The 16,825-nt window shown below is 36.8% G+C and overlaps 1 protein-coding gene across 12 annotated transcripts in view; it reads right to left on the bottom strand.

Annotated features, from left to right (window-relative positions):
• The window catches only part of DOP1A (DOP1 leucine zipper like protein A), a 122,394-nt gene that overhangs the window by 97,078 nt on the left and 8,491 nt on the right, over positions 1-16,825 (bottom strand). For all 12 annotated transcript variants that reach the window (XM_060283797.1, XM_060283795.1, XM_060283796.1 and 9 more), the window contains exon 2: positions 1,512-1,715. In XM_060283797.1, coding sequence (XP_060139780.1) covers positions 1,512-1,649 — 138 coding nt within the window. In that variant the 5' untranslated portion in view covers positions 1,650-1,715. The remainder of the gene's footprint in view (positions 1-1,511; positions 1,716-16,825) is intronic.

Raw genomic sequence — 16,825 nt, 5'->3', positions numbered from 1 at the left:
TAGACTATCTTCAACAAATTTATAGATATATAACCCTTGCCTTGTTTCACCATGATTTTAGGTAAGTTTCACCAATGCTTTGTATATCCTATGTTATATTATCTGGATACAGTGAAATCTGTTTTCATGAATGCTAATTAAGTATAAAAAACTAGGGGCTTCCCTGGTGGCGCAATGGTTGAGAGTCCGCCTGCCGATGCAGGGGACACGGATTCGTGCCCTGGTCCGGGAAGATCCCACATGCCACGGAGCGGCTGGGCCCGTGAGCCATGGCCGCTGAGCTTGCGCGTCCAGAGCCTGTGCTCCGCAACGGGAGAGGCCATAACAGAGAGAGGCCCGTGTACCGCAAAAATAAAAAAAAAAAAGTATAAAAAACTAATTATGTACTTAATTAGGCGAATTAATTTCCACAACTTAATGAACTGCTTTTACACGTATTTCCTAATAAATCTTCAGAAAGAGACCCTTCAGGACAAGAAAGAACCTAACTACCTTTAAACAAACTCATATTTTTGGATGCAATTTCTTGGGGATATTGTAAAAGTTTTGAGAATTTATCAAACCTCAAATGACAAATGTTAGAAGTTAACATGTCAAACAAAAGTTTGTGCATCTAATTTTAAGATAAATCCTTGGCATTGGAAATTAAGGTTTTTCTTTTTAAGATATCAGGGTAATTATCTATAGTATGAGGTTGAAAACTAGTGTTCTTGGTATGTATTTTAAGACAAATTTCTTTCCTAATAATTGTATGCCAAACTGTTTGATGTTAAAATAGTTACCGGAAGAGCTCCCCCTTCATATCTACTCCCCTAGTCCACTTAATATTTAGTAGCATTTGTATTCAATTAACAGCTATTAAAAACAAACCCCCAAAGCCCCCAAAATAAAAACTATGTGTGTGAAGTGAGAAAATTTTGATCTAAGTTAAAAAAAAAAGGGGTCAAAATTTAAAGCTACAAGTTGATCAGTGATGCCACCACAATAACAGTGGATAACAACCAGACATGTGAAGAAGGATCATTCAACGCCAAGCTCCAAGGCCTAAGCAACAGCTTGTCACTTCTGTAAAAAGTACTGACTATAACTAAGAACTGTCTGGACATAAAATGTTTTCTTAATGCTACATACCATTTGGAAAGGACACAGCAGTAGCTTTCCACATGCAATTTTTCATTTTGCTGCTAGGAACTCCAGAACCATATCTGATGCTCATTTACAGGAACTTATTAACCTTCATGGTTAGCATATTTGCTTCCTAGTCTTGTGTTTATAGGTAATAAAGGAATAACTATATTTTTCAAGTACTGTTGTGGTTTTGGCCTCAAAAAAAAAAAAAGTCTGACTATATAGGCATGCAACTCATGAAGTAAAATAGCAGAGTCAAAAGTAATTCTGAGGTTTAGTTATGTTTTTAAATTCTTTACTTCAAAGTTGAGAGAAATTCAGTAAATACAGATGCAGATTTCTGATTTTTACTCCATTTTATAAAATGAGTAAGACAGACATACCTTATTAAGTTTTCCAAGTGCCGATATCAAATCTGCCCATTCACTGGAGTATTCAAAATTCTTTAGTGCTTTATCAATTGCAGCTACATAGTTTCTGTATTTGGAGTCACTCAATAACTCCAGCTCTTCTGTGTTCATCCTCCCACAGCGTCCCACTAGAGGCAAATTCCAAAGTCATGTAAAATCATCACCTACAAAAAAAGTCTGCAGGAGGAACCAAAGTTACAAAGTAAAGTATTAAAATGGGTTCAGAATTAATGGCTAACTTTTAAATGTTTCTTGAGTTAGGAGTGATCAAAACTTCAGTCAGCTAGTACGCAGGTTCATGGAAGTATTCAAAGACAGCTTCAAAGATAACTACTTATGTGTTGCTTTCTAGGAACTGGAAAAATGGCTGTGAGGACTTAGGGATTTATAAAGGAGGAAATATTCCTGTACTTATTTCATTTTAGAAATCATGTTATTTCTTTGTCATATTTGCTGATATAACATTCTGATACATACTCCTCTACTTTGTTTTGATCCTAAAATGCACTGACTGGTTATATTAGAAACATCAAGGACATTAAAACAATAACAACAACAACAACAGGAAAAAGAAAAAGAAATGAATGACTTGGAGATCATCTAATTTTATTAAGCGATAATGGGCATATAGTATGAAAGAACATAAGCTGTTTGGAATTAATAAAACTTTTAATAAAACTGACGAGTATATGAGATAGTTTAAAATATGTCCACAAATTCTTTGATATTACTTTCAAAAAGCACTGCCTAATTCTCCAGCCCTGTGAGCTGGATTCTGGGACTCAATTCTAACGAAAACAGTAAGGCAGAAGTGACAATTTGTAATGGCCAAGACTAGGTCATAAAAGCACTTCAGCTTCCTCCCTACTCTCTCTCTTAGATCACTAGATCTGGGGAAAGCCAGCTGCCACATCCCGAGGGCACTTCAATGAACCTTATGGAGAGGTTTCTGTGGTAAGGAACCGAGGCTTTCTGCCAACAGCCACGTGAAGGAGCCACCTTAGAAGCAGATCCTTCATCCCTAAGAAAGCCTTGATTTGACTGTAGTACCAACTGACATCTTGACTGATTTCATGAGAGATCCTGAGCCAGAACTACATAGCTAAGTCTCTCAAATTCATGACCTAGAGAAATTTTGTTGTTTTAGGCCACTGAGTTGGGGGGTAATTTGTTACACAGCAATAGAATAGGTAACTAATGTGCAGTAGTAACAAGGAATCAAGGCTCAACTTAAAAATCAATGTGGGGACTTCACTGGTGGCACAGCGGTTAAGAATCCGCCTGCCAATGCAGGAGACACGGGTTTGATCCCTGGTCTGGGAAGATCCCACATGCCACAGAGCAACTAAGCCTGTGTGCCACAACTACTGAGCCTGCGCTCTAGAGCCTGCAAGCCACAACTATTGAGCCCGTGTGTCACAACTACTGAAGCCTGTGTGCCTAGAGCCCGTGTTCCACAACAAGAGAAACCACCGCAATGAGAAGCCCGCACACCACAATGAAGAGGAGCCCCCATCGCCTCAACTAGAGAAAGCCCATGTGCAGCGATGAAGACCCAACACAGCCAAAAATAAATAAATAAATAAATAAATAAATAAATAAATAAATAATGTGGCCTCTCCACCTTTTTGGTGTCCTATCTGACTTTTCACTTTGCACCCTTCCCTAGAGCTGGGTTTGTGGATCTGCAAAAGGATCTAAGAACTAGCCAATACAATTAAATGAGGGTTAAAAAGTCTTTCAACAAATGGCTTTGGGATAACTGGATATTCATATGTAGAAGAATGAAGTGGACTCCTTCCTCACACCTATACAAAAATCAACTCAAAATGAATCACAGATCTAAATGTAACAGCTAGAACTATAAAACTCTTAGAAGAAAGTACAGGAGTAAATCCTCAAGGCCCAGAGCTAGGTCTTCTTAGGATTTCTCAGAAATAACACTAAAAGCAGCATAAGCAATAAAAACACAAGCAAGGAGAAAATAAACCGGACTTCATCAAAATTAAAAACCTTTCTCTGCTTCAAAAGATACCATCAACAAAGTGAAAAGACAACTGACAGAATGGAAGAAAATATATCTCCCATATTTCTTTTTTTTTTTTTTGCAGGCCTCTCACTGTTGTGGCCTCTCCCGTTGCGGAGCACAGGCTCCGGACGCGCAGGCTCAGTGGCCATGGCTCACGGGCCCAGCCGCTCCGCGGCATGTGGGATCCTCCCGGACCGGGACACGAACCCGTGTCCCCTGCATTGGCAGGCGGACTCTCAACCACTGCGCCACCAGGGAAGCCCTATCTCCCATATTTCTGATAAGGGACCTGAACTAGATATATAAAGAACTCTTACAAGTCAATAATAAAAGGACAAATAACTTTGAAATGGGCAAAGAATATGAATAGACATTTCTCCGAAGAAGATACACAAATGTCCAAAAAGCCCATGAAGTGATACTCAACATCATTAAGTATCAGGGAAATGCAAATCAGAACCACAAGATACTAGGATGGCTATAATAAAAAAGACAATAATAAGTATTGGCAAAGATATGGAGAAACTGGAACATTTGTACAGTGCTGGTGGGAATGTAAATTGGTGCAGCTGCTTTGGAAAACAGTCAGGCAGTTCTCAAAATGTTAAACATAGAATTACCATACAACCCAGCAATTCTACTCCTGGGTATGGTACACATACTCAAGAGAAATGAAAACATGTCCACACAAAAACTTGTACACGAATGTTCAAAGAAGCATTATACATAATGGCCAAGAAGGGGAAACAACTCAAATGTCTATCAACTGATGTGTGGATAAATAAAAAACAATGAAATATTATTCAAGGATAAAAAGGAATGAAGTACTGTTACATACTATGATATGGATGAACCTTGAAAACATTCTGCTAAGTGAAAGAAACCATGTATTTTATAATTCCATTTATATAAATTGTCCAGAATAGACAAGTCTTCAGGGATGGAAAGTAATTAGCTTTTGGTTAGGGTAGAGAGGGGAGTGAATTGGGGAGAAACAGAAAGCAACTCCTAATGAGAACAGGGTTTCTTTTGGAAATGACAAAAATGTTAAAATTAATTATAAGACCCCCACACCTACGGTCAATTAGTCTTCAACAAAGGAGGCAAAAATACACAATGGAGAAAAAGTCTCTTCAGCAAGTGGTGTTGGGAAAGTTGGACAGCCGCATGTGAATCAATGAAGTTAGAACACACCCTCTCAACATGCACAAAAATAAATTCAAAATGGCTTAAAGACTTAAACATAAGACATCTCTCCTAGAAGAGATCATAGGCAAAACATTCTCTGACATAAATCGTACAAATGTTTTCTTAGGTCAGTCTCCAAGGCAATAGAAATAAAAACAAGAATAAACAAATAGGACCTAATTAAACTTACAAGCTTTTGCAGAGCACAGAAAACCATAAAAAAAACCCGAAAAGACAACCTACAGAATGGGAGAAAACATTTGCAAATGATGCGACTGACAGGGCTTAACTTCCAAAACATACAAACAGCTCATAGAACTTGACAATAAAGAAACAAACAACCCAATCAAAAAAATGTACAGAAGACCTAAATAGACATTTCTCTAAAGAAGGAATACAAATGGCTAATAGGCACATGAAAAGATGCTCAACATCACTAGTTATTAGAGAAATGCAAATCAAAACTACAATGAGATATCACTTCACACCAGTCAGAATGGCCATCATTAAAAACTCCACAAGTAACAAATGCTGAAGAGGATGTGGAGAAAAGGGAACACTCTTGCACTGTTGGTGGGAATGTAAGTTGGTGCAGCCACTGTGGAAAACAGTATGGAGGTTCCTCTGAAAACTAAAAACAGAATTACCATATGATCCAGCAATCACACTCTTGGGCATGTATCCAGACAAAACTCTAATCCAAAGAGTTCATATGTCCATAGCAGCACTATTCACAATAGCCAAGACATGGAAACAACCTAAATGTCCATCGACAGGAGGAATGGATAAAGAAGATGTGGTATATATACAATGGAATTCTACTCAGCCATAAAAAAGAACAAAATAATGCCATTTGCAGCAACATGGATGCAACTAGAGATTATCACACTAAGTGAAGACAGAAAGAGAAAGGCAAATACCATATAATACTTATATGTGGAATCTAAAAGATGAGACAAGTGAATCTATCTATGAAACAGAAACAGACTCACAGACATAGAGAACAGACTTGTGGTTGCCAAGGGGGAGGGGATTGGGGGAGAGTTGGAGTGGGATGCTGGGGTTAGCAGATGTAAGCTATTATATATGGAATGGATAAACAACAAGCTCCTACTGTATAGCACAGAGAACTATATTCAGTAGCCTATGATAAACCATAATTGAAAAGGATATAAATAATGTATACATATATATAACTGAATCACTTTGCTGTACAGAAGAAATTAACACAACATTGTAAATCAACTATACTTCAATAAAAAATTGTTATAAGGATGGTTACACAGCTCTGTGAATGTACTGAAAACCACTAAATTATACACTTTAAATAGGTGACTTGTATAGTATGTGAATTATATCTCAGTAAAGGTACAGAGCTATATACATGTGTATATATGTAAGATATATTATCTATATATGTAAGATATACACACATATAGATATATGTATACATATAAAAATGGGCTTTAGGGATTTGCGCATTACCTCAAATTACATGCAAAATTTACATCTTACATTTTATTGGGGAATAGCCTACTTTTATAATATTGTCAAAAATAGTTTTTAAAGTAATCCTCAAAAAGGCTAAGAATCACAACCCTAGAGAATGTACTCTATATTAATAAAAACCTGTTTGCCTGAAAAAAGCTAAAATTCTCTTAATTTATTAAATCAAAATTTCCCTGGTTAAGGTTATGCCAAAAAGAAGCAATACGCACTTCCCAATTCTCTATCTCAACTCTTTAATCCATAAAAACAAAACCAGACAAATCCTAAATCCCGTCTTTGGAGAGAATATCACCTTAAATACAGAGTCACTTGACATATGAAATTATTCACTTCACTACACCATGTGCCAAGCAGTATGTCTGGATGCTGACTAGAGAGAATATACCTGATTTATTGATGCTTTTCCCATTGGGAGCGGTGGGACTGGAGAATAAAGTAAAGTAAATCCTTTAAGACAGTTAATCCATTTTTCTCTGTAAAACTGTGATTTTTTTTTTTTTTTTTTTTTTTTTTGCGGTACGAGGGCCTCTCACTGCTGTGGCCTCTCCCATTGCGGAGTCCGGACGCACAGGCTCAGCGGCCATGGCTCACGGACCCAGCCGCTCCGCGACATGTGGGATCTTCCCGGACCAGGGCACGAACCCGTGTCCCCTGCATTGGCAGGCGGACTCTCAACCACTGCACCACCAGGGAAGCCCAAAACTGTGGTATTTGACCCTTGGACTTAATATAAAGTTTATGAGGAAAAAAACCCACTTTATAGTTATATCTTCATGGTCTGGACTCTCAGAGCAGCAAACTAAACATAAAGCAGTATTTTGAAGAACTACTCTGTGAAATCCAAGGTGACTGTGAAATTTAAATAAGTGAATCAAAAATTATCTCAACTACCTTCCATTTCAAAATTGATTTTGTTTTATAGAAGAGTTGGATATGTAATTCTCCTTCTAGGGTAGAAGTCTTTGAGAGCAGAAACTATGTTTTATATATATTCGTATGCTACACAGCACATAACTTACAATAGTGAATGAAGCTCAAGCTGGATTCATACAAAGTGGTTTAAGTGTAATGGTTAAGACTGGGAATAAATTAAAAATTCTGTAAGCTGTTTTATCATTAATCTATGGTTTCTAAAAATTTTTAAAATCAGATTTAACCACAACTATAAACAAACACACTGCAATATGCGCTTCAGATACAAAAGACTGACATACGAAAACATTTAAAGCTATAAAATTTGATAACTAATAAATAGTAATACATAGTGAAATATGGAATGAAGGCTAGAATGAACACAAACTAAAACATTTATAAAACATTTATAATTTTTCTTCTGAAAAACCAGAGAAGAAAGAACTGCAAAACCAATTCAACTTGGGGGAAAAAATCAACTTGATTGGATTTTCTGAAGGTGTATAAAAACAGTATAAAATAACTATAAATTCTAATTGATAAACCTAAGAATGTACTAGTGGTAGACACAGTAAAGCACATGTATAAATTTTACTGACAGGGACATTTTTTTCCTTAGCAGTATTTCCAGTATAAGAGATAACATCTATTTTGAAGATATACAATATTTGTGCATGGGGAAGATTAATCTGAAAATCAATTTACTAGTAATTTCTAACAATGAAAATATGAGTTATCTGTAATTGGGGTATTAATATAATTGTGAAGCTAAGTTACCTCAGTTGACATTTTCAGACATACTTTTTTTATTTGGTATTTATATATATTAAAAAAAAAATCCCAACCAGTAATGACCAGCTAAGTTTCTGGGGTTTATAACTCTTGTACATGTTTACAGGTAAAAAAGTTGAGTCAGGTAAGAAATTTGGATTTTCTTATTTAGCTAAAAAATTCTAAATTCTTAAATATGATTAAAAAGAGTACATACAGCATGGGACACATATAATACTACGTAGAACATCAAAAGCAAAATCTTACGCTTCCTGCAGGAACTACTCAGTATTAACCAATTCTAAAGATATACCCGGGGACTGTCCAAGTGTTCTACCACATCCCAAGGATGTATATGAATAAATTATTTAAAGCATCATGCAATGCAGGGGAAAAACCCTATTTGTTGATTATGAAAGAAAAAGCACCTAAAAAAATGCTATAAAGATGCTTTTTCCAAAATTTTTTGACGAAACGAAAAATTATCAACCAGTAATTGTTACCATCTAACAAAGGAATGTGGCCATTATTGACAAATCTATTTCATTTTGACCAAAAGTTCTGAATTTCAATGTTGCCACTTTCACTAAATAATCTTTAGCAAATCATTTATTCAACCAACTTATGAAGCTAGTTACTCCAGAAAATTAGTAACTTCCCTGGAGGGCTAACAATACAGATAGAAGAAAACACCTACCAGGTCTTTCACAAATAGGTTAAGATCACCCACTAGAACCCTGATGCTCGGTACTTCCCCCAATCTGACCCAATCTCAAACCTTCAAATGGTATATATGCTAGGAAACTCCAAACACGGGATCAACAGATCTTCAGCTTTTCTCTGCAGGTCCTGCCACCTGCTGGTCTTAAGTATATTCTAAGGATAAGACCTTCAAAGCAGCAGAGGTAGCAGCATCTTAGCTAACCTTATATTGTGCTTAACTAAATGCCAGACACTGTTCAAATGCTTTGCATATTTCAATTCATTTAATCCTACTCGATCTTTTGAGGTATAGGTACCTAACATTATTACTGTCAACATTAACAGATAAAGAAACTTAGGCACAGAAATATACGTGACACAGTTAAATGGCAGAGCCAGGGATCTACACTTAAGCAATCTGGCTTTAGAGTTCTAACTGAACCACTGCCCTTCACTCTCATGGAGACTTTTTTCCTTCTTATACCCAATCCTACCTCAGGGCCAGGGAGTGAAGTGTCTTTCTTACTCCCTCTATAACACTTACCTGGAAATTCCACTTCTGGTTGAGCTCAGTTATGCCTGAACCCAAGCACCTGAACATCGCCAGAGAAAACTTATACAACTAGCCTGACCAACTGCCCTTTAAATTGAGAAACACAAACCTCAAACACTCAACACTGTTCTAATCCACCACGTTTCCTTTATAACCTTACCTGCCTGACACAACTATTTCATACCTTCCCTTCTCAAAGTTCTAATACCACCTTTTCTCCATCACTGCTAAAGACCAAGCTTCAAATTATGTAAGAAAACAGAAGAACAAGGAACGCTCTTACATTCCCTCCAGCAAATCTACAAACCTATCTCCACCTATATCCATATTTTCCACTTTCCCTCCTGCTGTGAGGAACAAAGGACCCTCCTCCTTCTGCCGTGTTCTGGATTCCATCTCCTCTTGCCTTCTCAAGACTTTTCCCCAAGTGCTTTATTGGCTTTCTCTCCTCCCTCAGTACCAGTTTCTCCTTCCCTACAGGATCATGCTACATATAAGCCCTGGAATCTCTCATGGTGAAAAACTAAAATTAACAGCCTCCCCTTCACCCCCATAGGCTCTCTGGCTGCCAACCCATTTCTCTGTTCTCTATTATTACAAACCTTTTGGAAAGATTTCTCTGTACTCACTATTCCACGCCCTTATCTCCTATTCACTCTTCAGCCCACTCAAAAATGCCTCACGATGCTGTCCCTCCAAGAAAACCACCCATGTAAAGGTCACCAGGAAAGTGACCAAAGGTCACTTCTCTAGCCCATCATCTTAACTTCTCAGCAGCATTCAGTACTTTGCTCTTGGCTCTCAAGGTATGTTCTGACTTCTCTAATCAGTCTTTTTCAGTCTATGTAGGCTTCTTTTCTCTAGTCGAATTTTATTTTATTTTATTATTTTTTAAATGCTAAAGTACTTCAAGGCTCAATCAGGAGCTCTCCTCTCTTCTCTCCCTTAAGTTATCTCCTCTAGTTTTACAGTTTCAAATAGCATTTAACTGATATAGCCTAAATATATTACCACCTCTTCTATTATTTCCTCTTCTATTCTTCTAACTGGTTGGCGTCAACTCTAGCACACCACTGAATCCTGCTTCTATTCTTGAGCGCTATCGTCCACAGAGAAGCCAGAGATCTTGTAAAATCACATTGTATCATTATTAGAACATCCAAACTCAAATACAGCAACATGCTTTGCATTGCAGGGCATCTTGCATTTGCTATTCTCCACACGCGGAAATTCTTAGGTCAACTCTTTGTGAGGCAAATTCCTTCCCATCTCCAAGTAATATCAAACCCTCAGAGAAGCATTTCTCAAGTAGCCCACACTCGGCCCACAGGCTTAACATCTACTCCAGAATATCACATGATTACCCTCCTAGCACTTATTACAGTCTGAAATTATCCTACTTATTGGCTTGTTTCCTATCTACCCTCCCTCACTGGAATGCAAATGTCATGAGATCAGGAGCCCTACTGGACTTGTTCATTCCTGTATCAGCAGTCCCATAAAAGTGACTAACACATAGTAGGCCCTCAAATGCTTTGAATAAATGAATTAGTCAATGTGAACACAGTTCACAAACCATTTTGCTTTGTTTCTCTGAGAAAAGCTTTGTAGAAAACAGAATTAGTTCTATTTTTCTAACCAGCGTAGCCAACATGCACTCTCTTCAAACAGACTATTCATAATTGCTATTAAGTGCTTTAAAAAATTAAAAGATTCTAAGAGCACCTATAAAAATTGTGCTGTATCCAATTATATTTAATATTTATATTTATAATTTACCAAATTATAAATTAGTTCAGTTTAAGCTTCAGTATTAGGCATAATTTCTTAATGTGAAAAATGTCATTCTAGCCCTTGTGAAAGGAAATCTGTTAAGTATGATACTCCCAGAGGTCTAATCTTTTAAAATTAATTAGGTGACAATCTCATGTTGAAGAAAATTCTGACAGAGTTTTACTATATTTAGCTATATTTTCACTTTTGCTTTCAGTAAAAACTATAAAAATTAAAACCTAAGATATGAAAAATTAAGAATCCCAGCGTTCCATCAGAGTGAAAAACAACAAACTTGATTTAATTGCTTTTTCTTCCCATAGACATATACAAAATTATACATCTGTTAAAAACAGTCTTTGAATTCTATAAAAGTGGTAACTTAAGGTTCCTTGTAGCTTTAAATTCTGTGATTTCTGTGACACATAAGCAATATGAAGAAAAGTAATTTAGAAAATAGAAAAGCGTGGGCACATATTACAATTTAAAATGATCCATTACTGGGTAGCTGGGATTCTACTGTAAGCATCAAGTAGTAAACAGCTATAATACTGAACACTAAGCATATGCCCTGAGTTAAAGATAACCATCCTGCCCCCAAAGCACACCTGGCAAATAAACATTGCCCATACATTATTCAAGATGATGATATTTACAGCAACTGACTTAGGAATTAATTACTCCGTGGCAGGCACTACACTAAGCTCTTTTACACGAATTATCTCATGTAATCTTCACAACAAATCCATGAAGCAGGTATGCTCATGGGTCCACGTACATATGAATGCTTTAGTGTTTGACGTTCCACAGAGAGTAAAGGGAGGAACCTGGCAGAACTCTGGCAGGCTGACTCCTGCATCTGGTCCTTAATCACTTACCTTTCTGAACTACTTTTAAATTACAGCTCTTAATTCTTCTGACTGGCATATCCTACCTCTCCTCTGTTTTTCATTTTTGAAAACCTGTTCAGGCTATCTAGCCTTTCTTGACTCTTTACCTCCCCAGTTTTTAGACACTGTATTTTCTTTTCCTGTTGCACTTATTTCTTAAAAAAAAAAAAAAACTGTAATAATGTAAGTACATAATATCTCTGTTGTTCCTTCCAGACCTTGAGTTAAGCACAGGGACAAAAGCTCAACTCTGAATACCCCCACCTAGCTCATTGCTTGATATTGCAAGTGTTTAAGTTAAAGTGTAAGGCTAAATGACTATAAATTCGGATGTAAAAGGTTTTGTTTTGGTTGTTACATGTAAAACAGTGATTCTAATTCAATAAATGACTAGAGTGGAAGAGGAACCATACATAGTATTGCTATATATAATACATATAGTATGTACAAGAACTATATATAGTATGTACAATCTACTTGTCTGAGAAAACAATTCTAAACAAGTAAAAATACGCTCTCAAGTGGAATTAAATCCTAGAGAGGTGCTACAGGTTTGGGTTGTGTCTCCAAAAACAATTACAGGTGTGGCTTCCCCAAATTAATGATGCCCAGGGCTGATGAATCCTGTAGGATCTAGTTTATAAATTCTATTATTAAGCACCCAAGGGATGCTTTACAAGACCCAGTAAAGACAGGTTTTATTTTGTTTCTCTTTTGGGAAAGGGAGATATAATTCATGAGGGCTGCTAAGTACGAGGGGACAAAATAATAGTTCAGAAAATAAGTGTTTCAAAGAAGTTTCCCACATTTTCATGAAACCTATGGGCATCACTGATAATTCAATTACATATTCTAGGTTAGTCATATTTGTATTAAACATATCTATAGAAAGAAATGGTTGTGTTGATAATTTAAAACTGAGAATCTAAAACAACTGAATTTTGCCTTTAGGACTTATCATATGCCTTTTTTAAACATACCTTTTTGAAGTTTGGCATTTGCTAATATTAAAATCTGCTTGATTTCCCTATCGATGGGGATGGGAGGGGGGATGAAACAGAAATGTTTTAGGTGGCAAGGGTAAGTCAGCCTGAGAGTAAATATCAGAATAATACACTTAAAGAAAATCTAAATTATCTAGATTGACCATGTTCTGGTTTGTTTTCAATTAGGAAGAAGCAAGAAAACAGTGCTTGTGTTTTTGTACGTAAGAACAATAATGATAAAACTGAGTAGCTAGTCAGAGTGATTAAAAAGAAAGATGTGAAACAAGATAAAGGACACATCTAACTTTCAGCTAACCTATCAAGTACTTTTCCAAGTTTATTTAAAACATCACTTTTCAGAAAGTATCTTTCTCAAAATAAATATGTTCATTTGTAGCTATTTTCTTCATTTAATAATGAAGAATAATGATTTTGCTTAAACTTTGAAAGAAATATTTTCTTAACTAAAATAAATTACTAGAAATAAAGTAAAAGAAGCAAAAATAATCTTTACAGTACAGTTAAACCCACCATATTAAGTTAATCAATTGTTTCAAATAAAATTTCATTTTTTTAAAATTAGTACTTTAACAATAATGGTCTCAGCATTAAAAAATTAATGAACAATATACTATTAATTTTACTATTCAACTTTAAAATAAAGACTGGTTGCTATACAAATTAACATAAAAATACTATACTGTATACACTAAACAAATTTTTCTGTAATGTATTTAAGTTCGAGTATCTGTAAACAAATTTTATTCCCTGTGAAAAAAGATATAATTTTTTTCCCAACTGAAAAAAATCCTACACAATAAGGTTTATTTTCCTTTGTGAATTTTATTGAAACTGCTCCAAAAGTATAATCATGAGGAGTAAAACATACACACATACGTGTTCACTAAGATGCAGATTCAATCAATGCCTATGCATATAAAGGATAGGAGCAAAATACTACACAAGCAGGGAGGCATCAACACTTTAGCTGAGTAATTTTACATACAGGGATTTACAAAAAAGCATTCACACTGTACACAAACCATGCGTGTGTTTGTGCACATAGGTTTGCTCAAAGCTATGAAACAATGGTGCTACATAGTAAGTAGCCTTGCAAGTGTTAAAACCCTTGATGGGTAAAGGAAAGAGACTAGAATTAATCTGAAGGACATCAGGAAAACTTCACAGAGAAAAATGAGGTACTACCTACAGCAGACCTGCCTTGCTTCTACATCTCTTCCAATGTTCATTCCGTCTCACGTTTTATGGTTAAGGTAAAAATAGAACAAAAGTATTAATAACACATATATGAAAGAACAAAACCTTGCTGAGGTATTATTACTCTGCAAGAGAATTAACTCTAGATACTTCGTTTTTTTGTGGGTTTTTTTTTTTTTTTTTTTTTTTTTTTTTGCAGTACGCGGGTCTCTCACTGTTATGGCCTCTCCCGTTGCGGAGCACAGTCTACGGACGCACAGGCTCAGCGGCCATGGCTCACGGGCCCAGCCGCTCCGTGGCATGTGGGATCCTCCCAGACCGGGGCACGAACCCGTGTCCCCTGCATCGGCAGGCAGACTCTCAACCACTGCGCCACCAGGGAAGCCCAACTCTAGATACTGTGGTAAATTCTGAAGCACCTAATAGAATCAGAACCAAAATAAGGTATTGCTTGATCTTTATTCAGAGGCCCTTTATGAAAACTAGGTACCCTCCAAAGCACTGATAAAACCATCAACTGTTATCATTATTATTAGACTCTCCTTACTTTCCGTTTCAGTCACTGTACTCTGTTAAATTCCTTTAGGATGTCACTCCAATACAAGAAACCTGTCAAGCACTGCTATTATTATTCTCTGAACGTCATCGTCCTGTTTTTGTTTTTACTTCACTACTGAAGTAAAACAGCACCATCATCTTCCCAATCACACAATCACACAGCATGAGCTGTGGCTTTATTCCCTATTCTCATATTCAAATCTATCAACAAATTCAGCTTTTTTTTTCTTCAGCTGAAGTTGACTGTGGTAGACAGTATCATTCAGAATGGCCTTTTAACCATGGCTTCTGAATAGTTTCCACCTGGACTAGTACAATAGCCATGTATCTTTCACTACCTTCAGCTTTCTAACAGCCAATTAATTTTACACAGCAAAAAAGAGTTTGAGCATATAACTCCCTGCTGGAAGCTCAGAAAAATAAGTTCATATACCATGAAAAGCACTTCAGCCCAGTGCTTACTTAGCATGTAGGAAGTACTCTCATCACTGCTACAGCTGTGACATTCAATCACTTAGAAAGTATATACATGCAAGCTTTTAATCATATGATTAAAGTCTTTTCATAAACTAGACCCTAGATTTCAATCTTAATACATATTTCTGTTCTAGCTAAGCAAAACCTAGTGACAAAGATTCTTTGCTTGACCAAACTTTGGCCAGGGTCTGAACCTTCTCCTGGGCCCATCTGTGCACTTTCTTATAAAATATAGTTTTTTCAAGAACACTGCTATGTCAGTTTAACCAGAATCCTCCACCCTCAACATCTGATCAGGATCCTCACCCTCCAACTACTGATCATCCTGGTCTGTCTGCAGCAAGAATCCTGTTAGGTTGGTTTTAACCAGAATCCCCTCTTACTCCTGATGCTTCCTCTTAAGAGTAGTTTTCCATCCACTGACCCTCAACTACTCCTTGGCTATAAAGTCCCACGTGCCCACGCTGAGAGTTGAGGCCAATCTCTCTCTTCCACTGTAAAATGCCATTGCAGTGGTCCCTACACCTATGATGATGATACTGAATAAGGTTGGCCTTACCATCTTAAGAAGTGTCACTGAATATTTTTTCTTTAACACTAGTCAACTGTTCAAAGACTTGCTCCCTTCCACCTCAGTCCTTTTTTTTTTTTTTTTTTTTTTTTTCTGCGGTACGTGGGCCTCCCACTGTTGTGGCCTCTCCCACTGCGGAGCACAGGCTCCAGACGTGCAGGCTCAGCGGCCATGGCTCATGGGCCCAGCCACTCCGCGACATGTGGGATCTTCCCGGACCGGGGCACGAACCCGTGTCCCCTGCATCAGCAGGTGGACTCTCAACCACTGCGCCACCAGGGAAGCCCCCACCTCAGTGCTTTTACATATGCTATTTCTTCTCTGGATAGGCCCTGTACTCCTTTTCATCACCTAAAGTTTTTCTGTCAAACTATATTTGAAATGCTATGCCTCTGCACAATACCTTCTGATTCAACCCCTCTGACCTGGCTCATTCTTTAAACAGTACCATTTGTCAATATTTGGAAACATGGCTTACATTACAGGATAGTATTTCAAAATGCATATATGCCACATTTTGAAAAGTTTAATGTCATTTTTTCAATTGTGGTAAAAATGCATAAAATTTACCACACTGACAACTGTTAAGTGTACAGTTCAGTGTTATTAAGTATATTCAAATTGTGCAATTAATCTCCAGAACTTTTTCACCTTGCGAAACTGAAACTCTATACCAATTAAACAACTCCTTTTCTCTCAAAGATCATTTGACCATATATACACCAGGGTTTATTTCAGGGCTTTCTATTCTATTCTGTCTTTATGCCAGTACCACAGTGTTTTGATTACTACAGCTTTGTAATATGTTATAAAGTCTTTTTAAAAAACTCTTTCTGCCTGAAACACTGAATCATAACTTAACCTGGCTAGAACCTTCTCATCCTTCAGGCTTCAGATATTACCCTCTTTGGGAAGTCTTCCCTGACCTTTATATCTCCCCAACATTCACATACATACATCTTTCTGTGGACTCCAACTATACACTGTACTTCCCCTATCATAGAACTTACTTTGCTTCACTGTAATCGAACTGTGACTCCCAGTGGTGTTAATCCCTGTGACACAGTCTTTATCTATCATTTTAGCTTTCACATCCCCAGCTCCTAGCAGTGCTTGACCTACAGTAAATAACCAATAAATATTAAAAACT

Source organism: Globicephala melas, chromosome 14 (genome assembly GCF_963455315.2).
Source record: "Globicephala melas chromosome 14, mGloMel1.2, whole genome shotgun sequence".
In the NCBI taxonomy this organism is placed as follows: domain Eukaryota; kingdom Metazoa; phylum Chordata; class Mammalia; order Artiodactyla; family Delphinidae; genus Globicephala; species Globicephala melas.
Note: the sequence above shows the minus strand (reverse complement) of the source record. Positions and strands in the feature narration are given on the sequence as shown.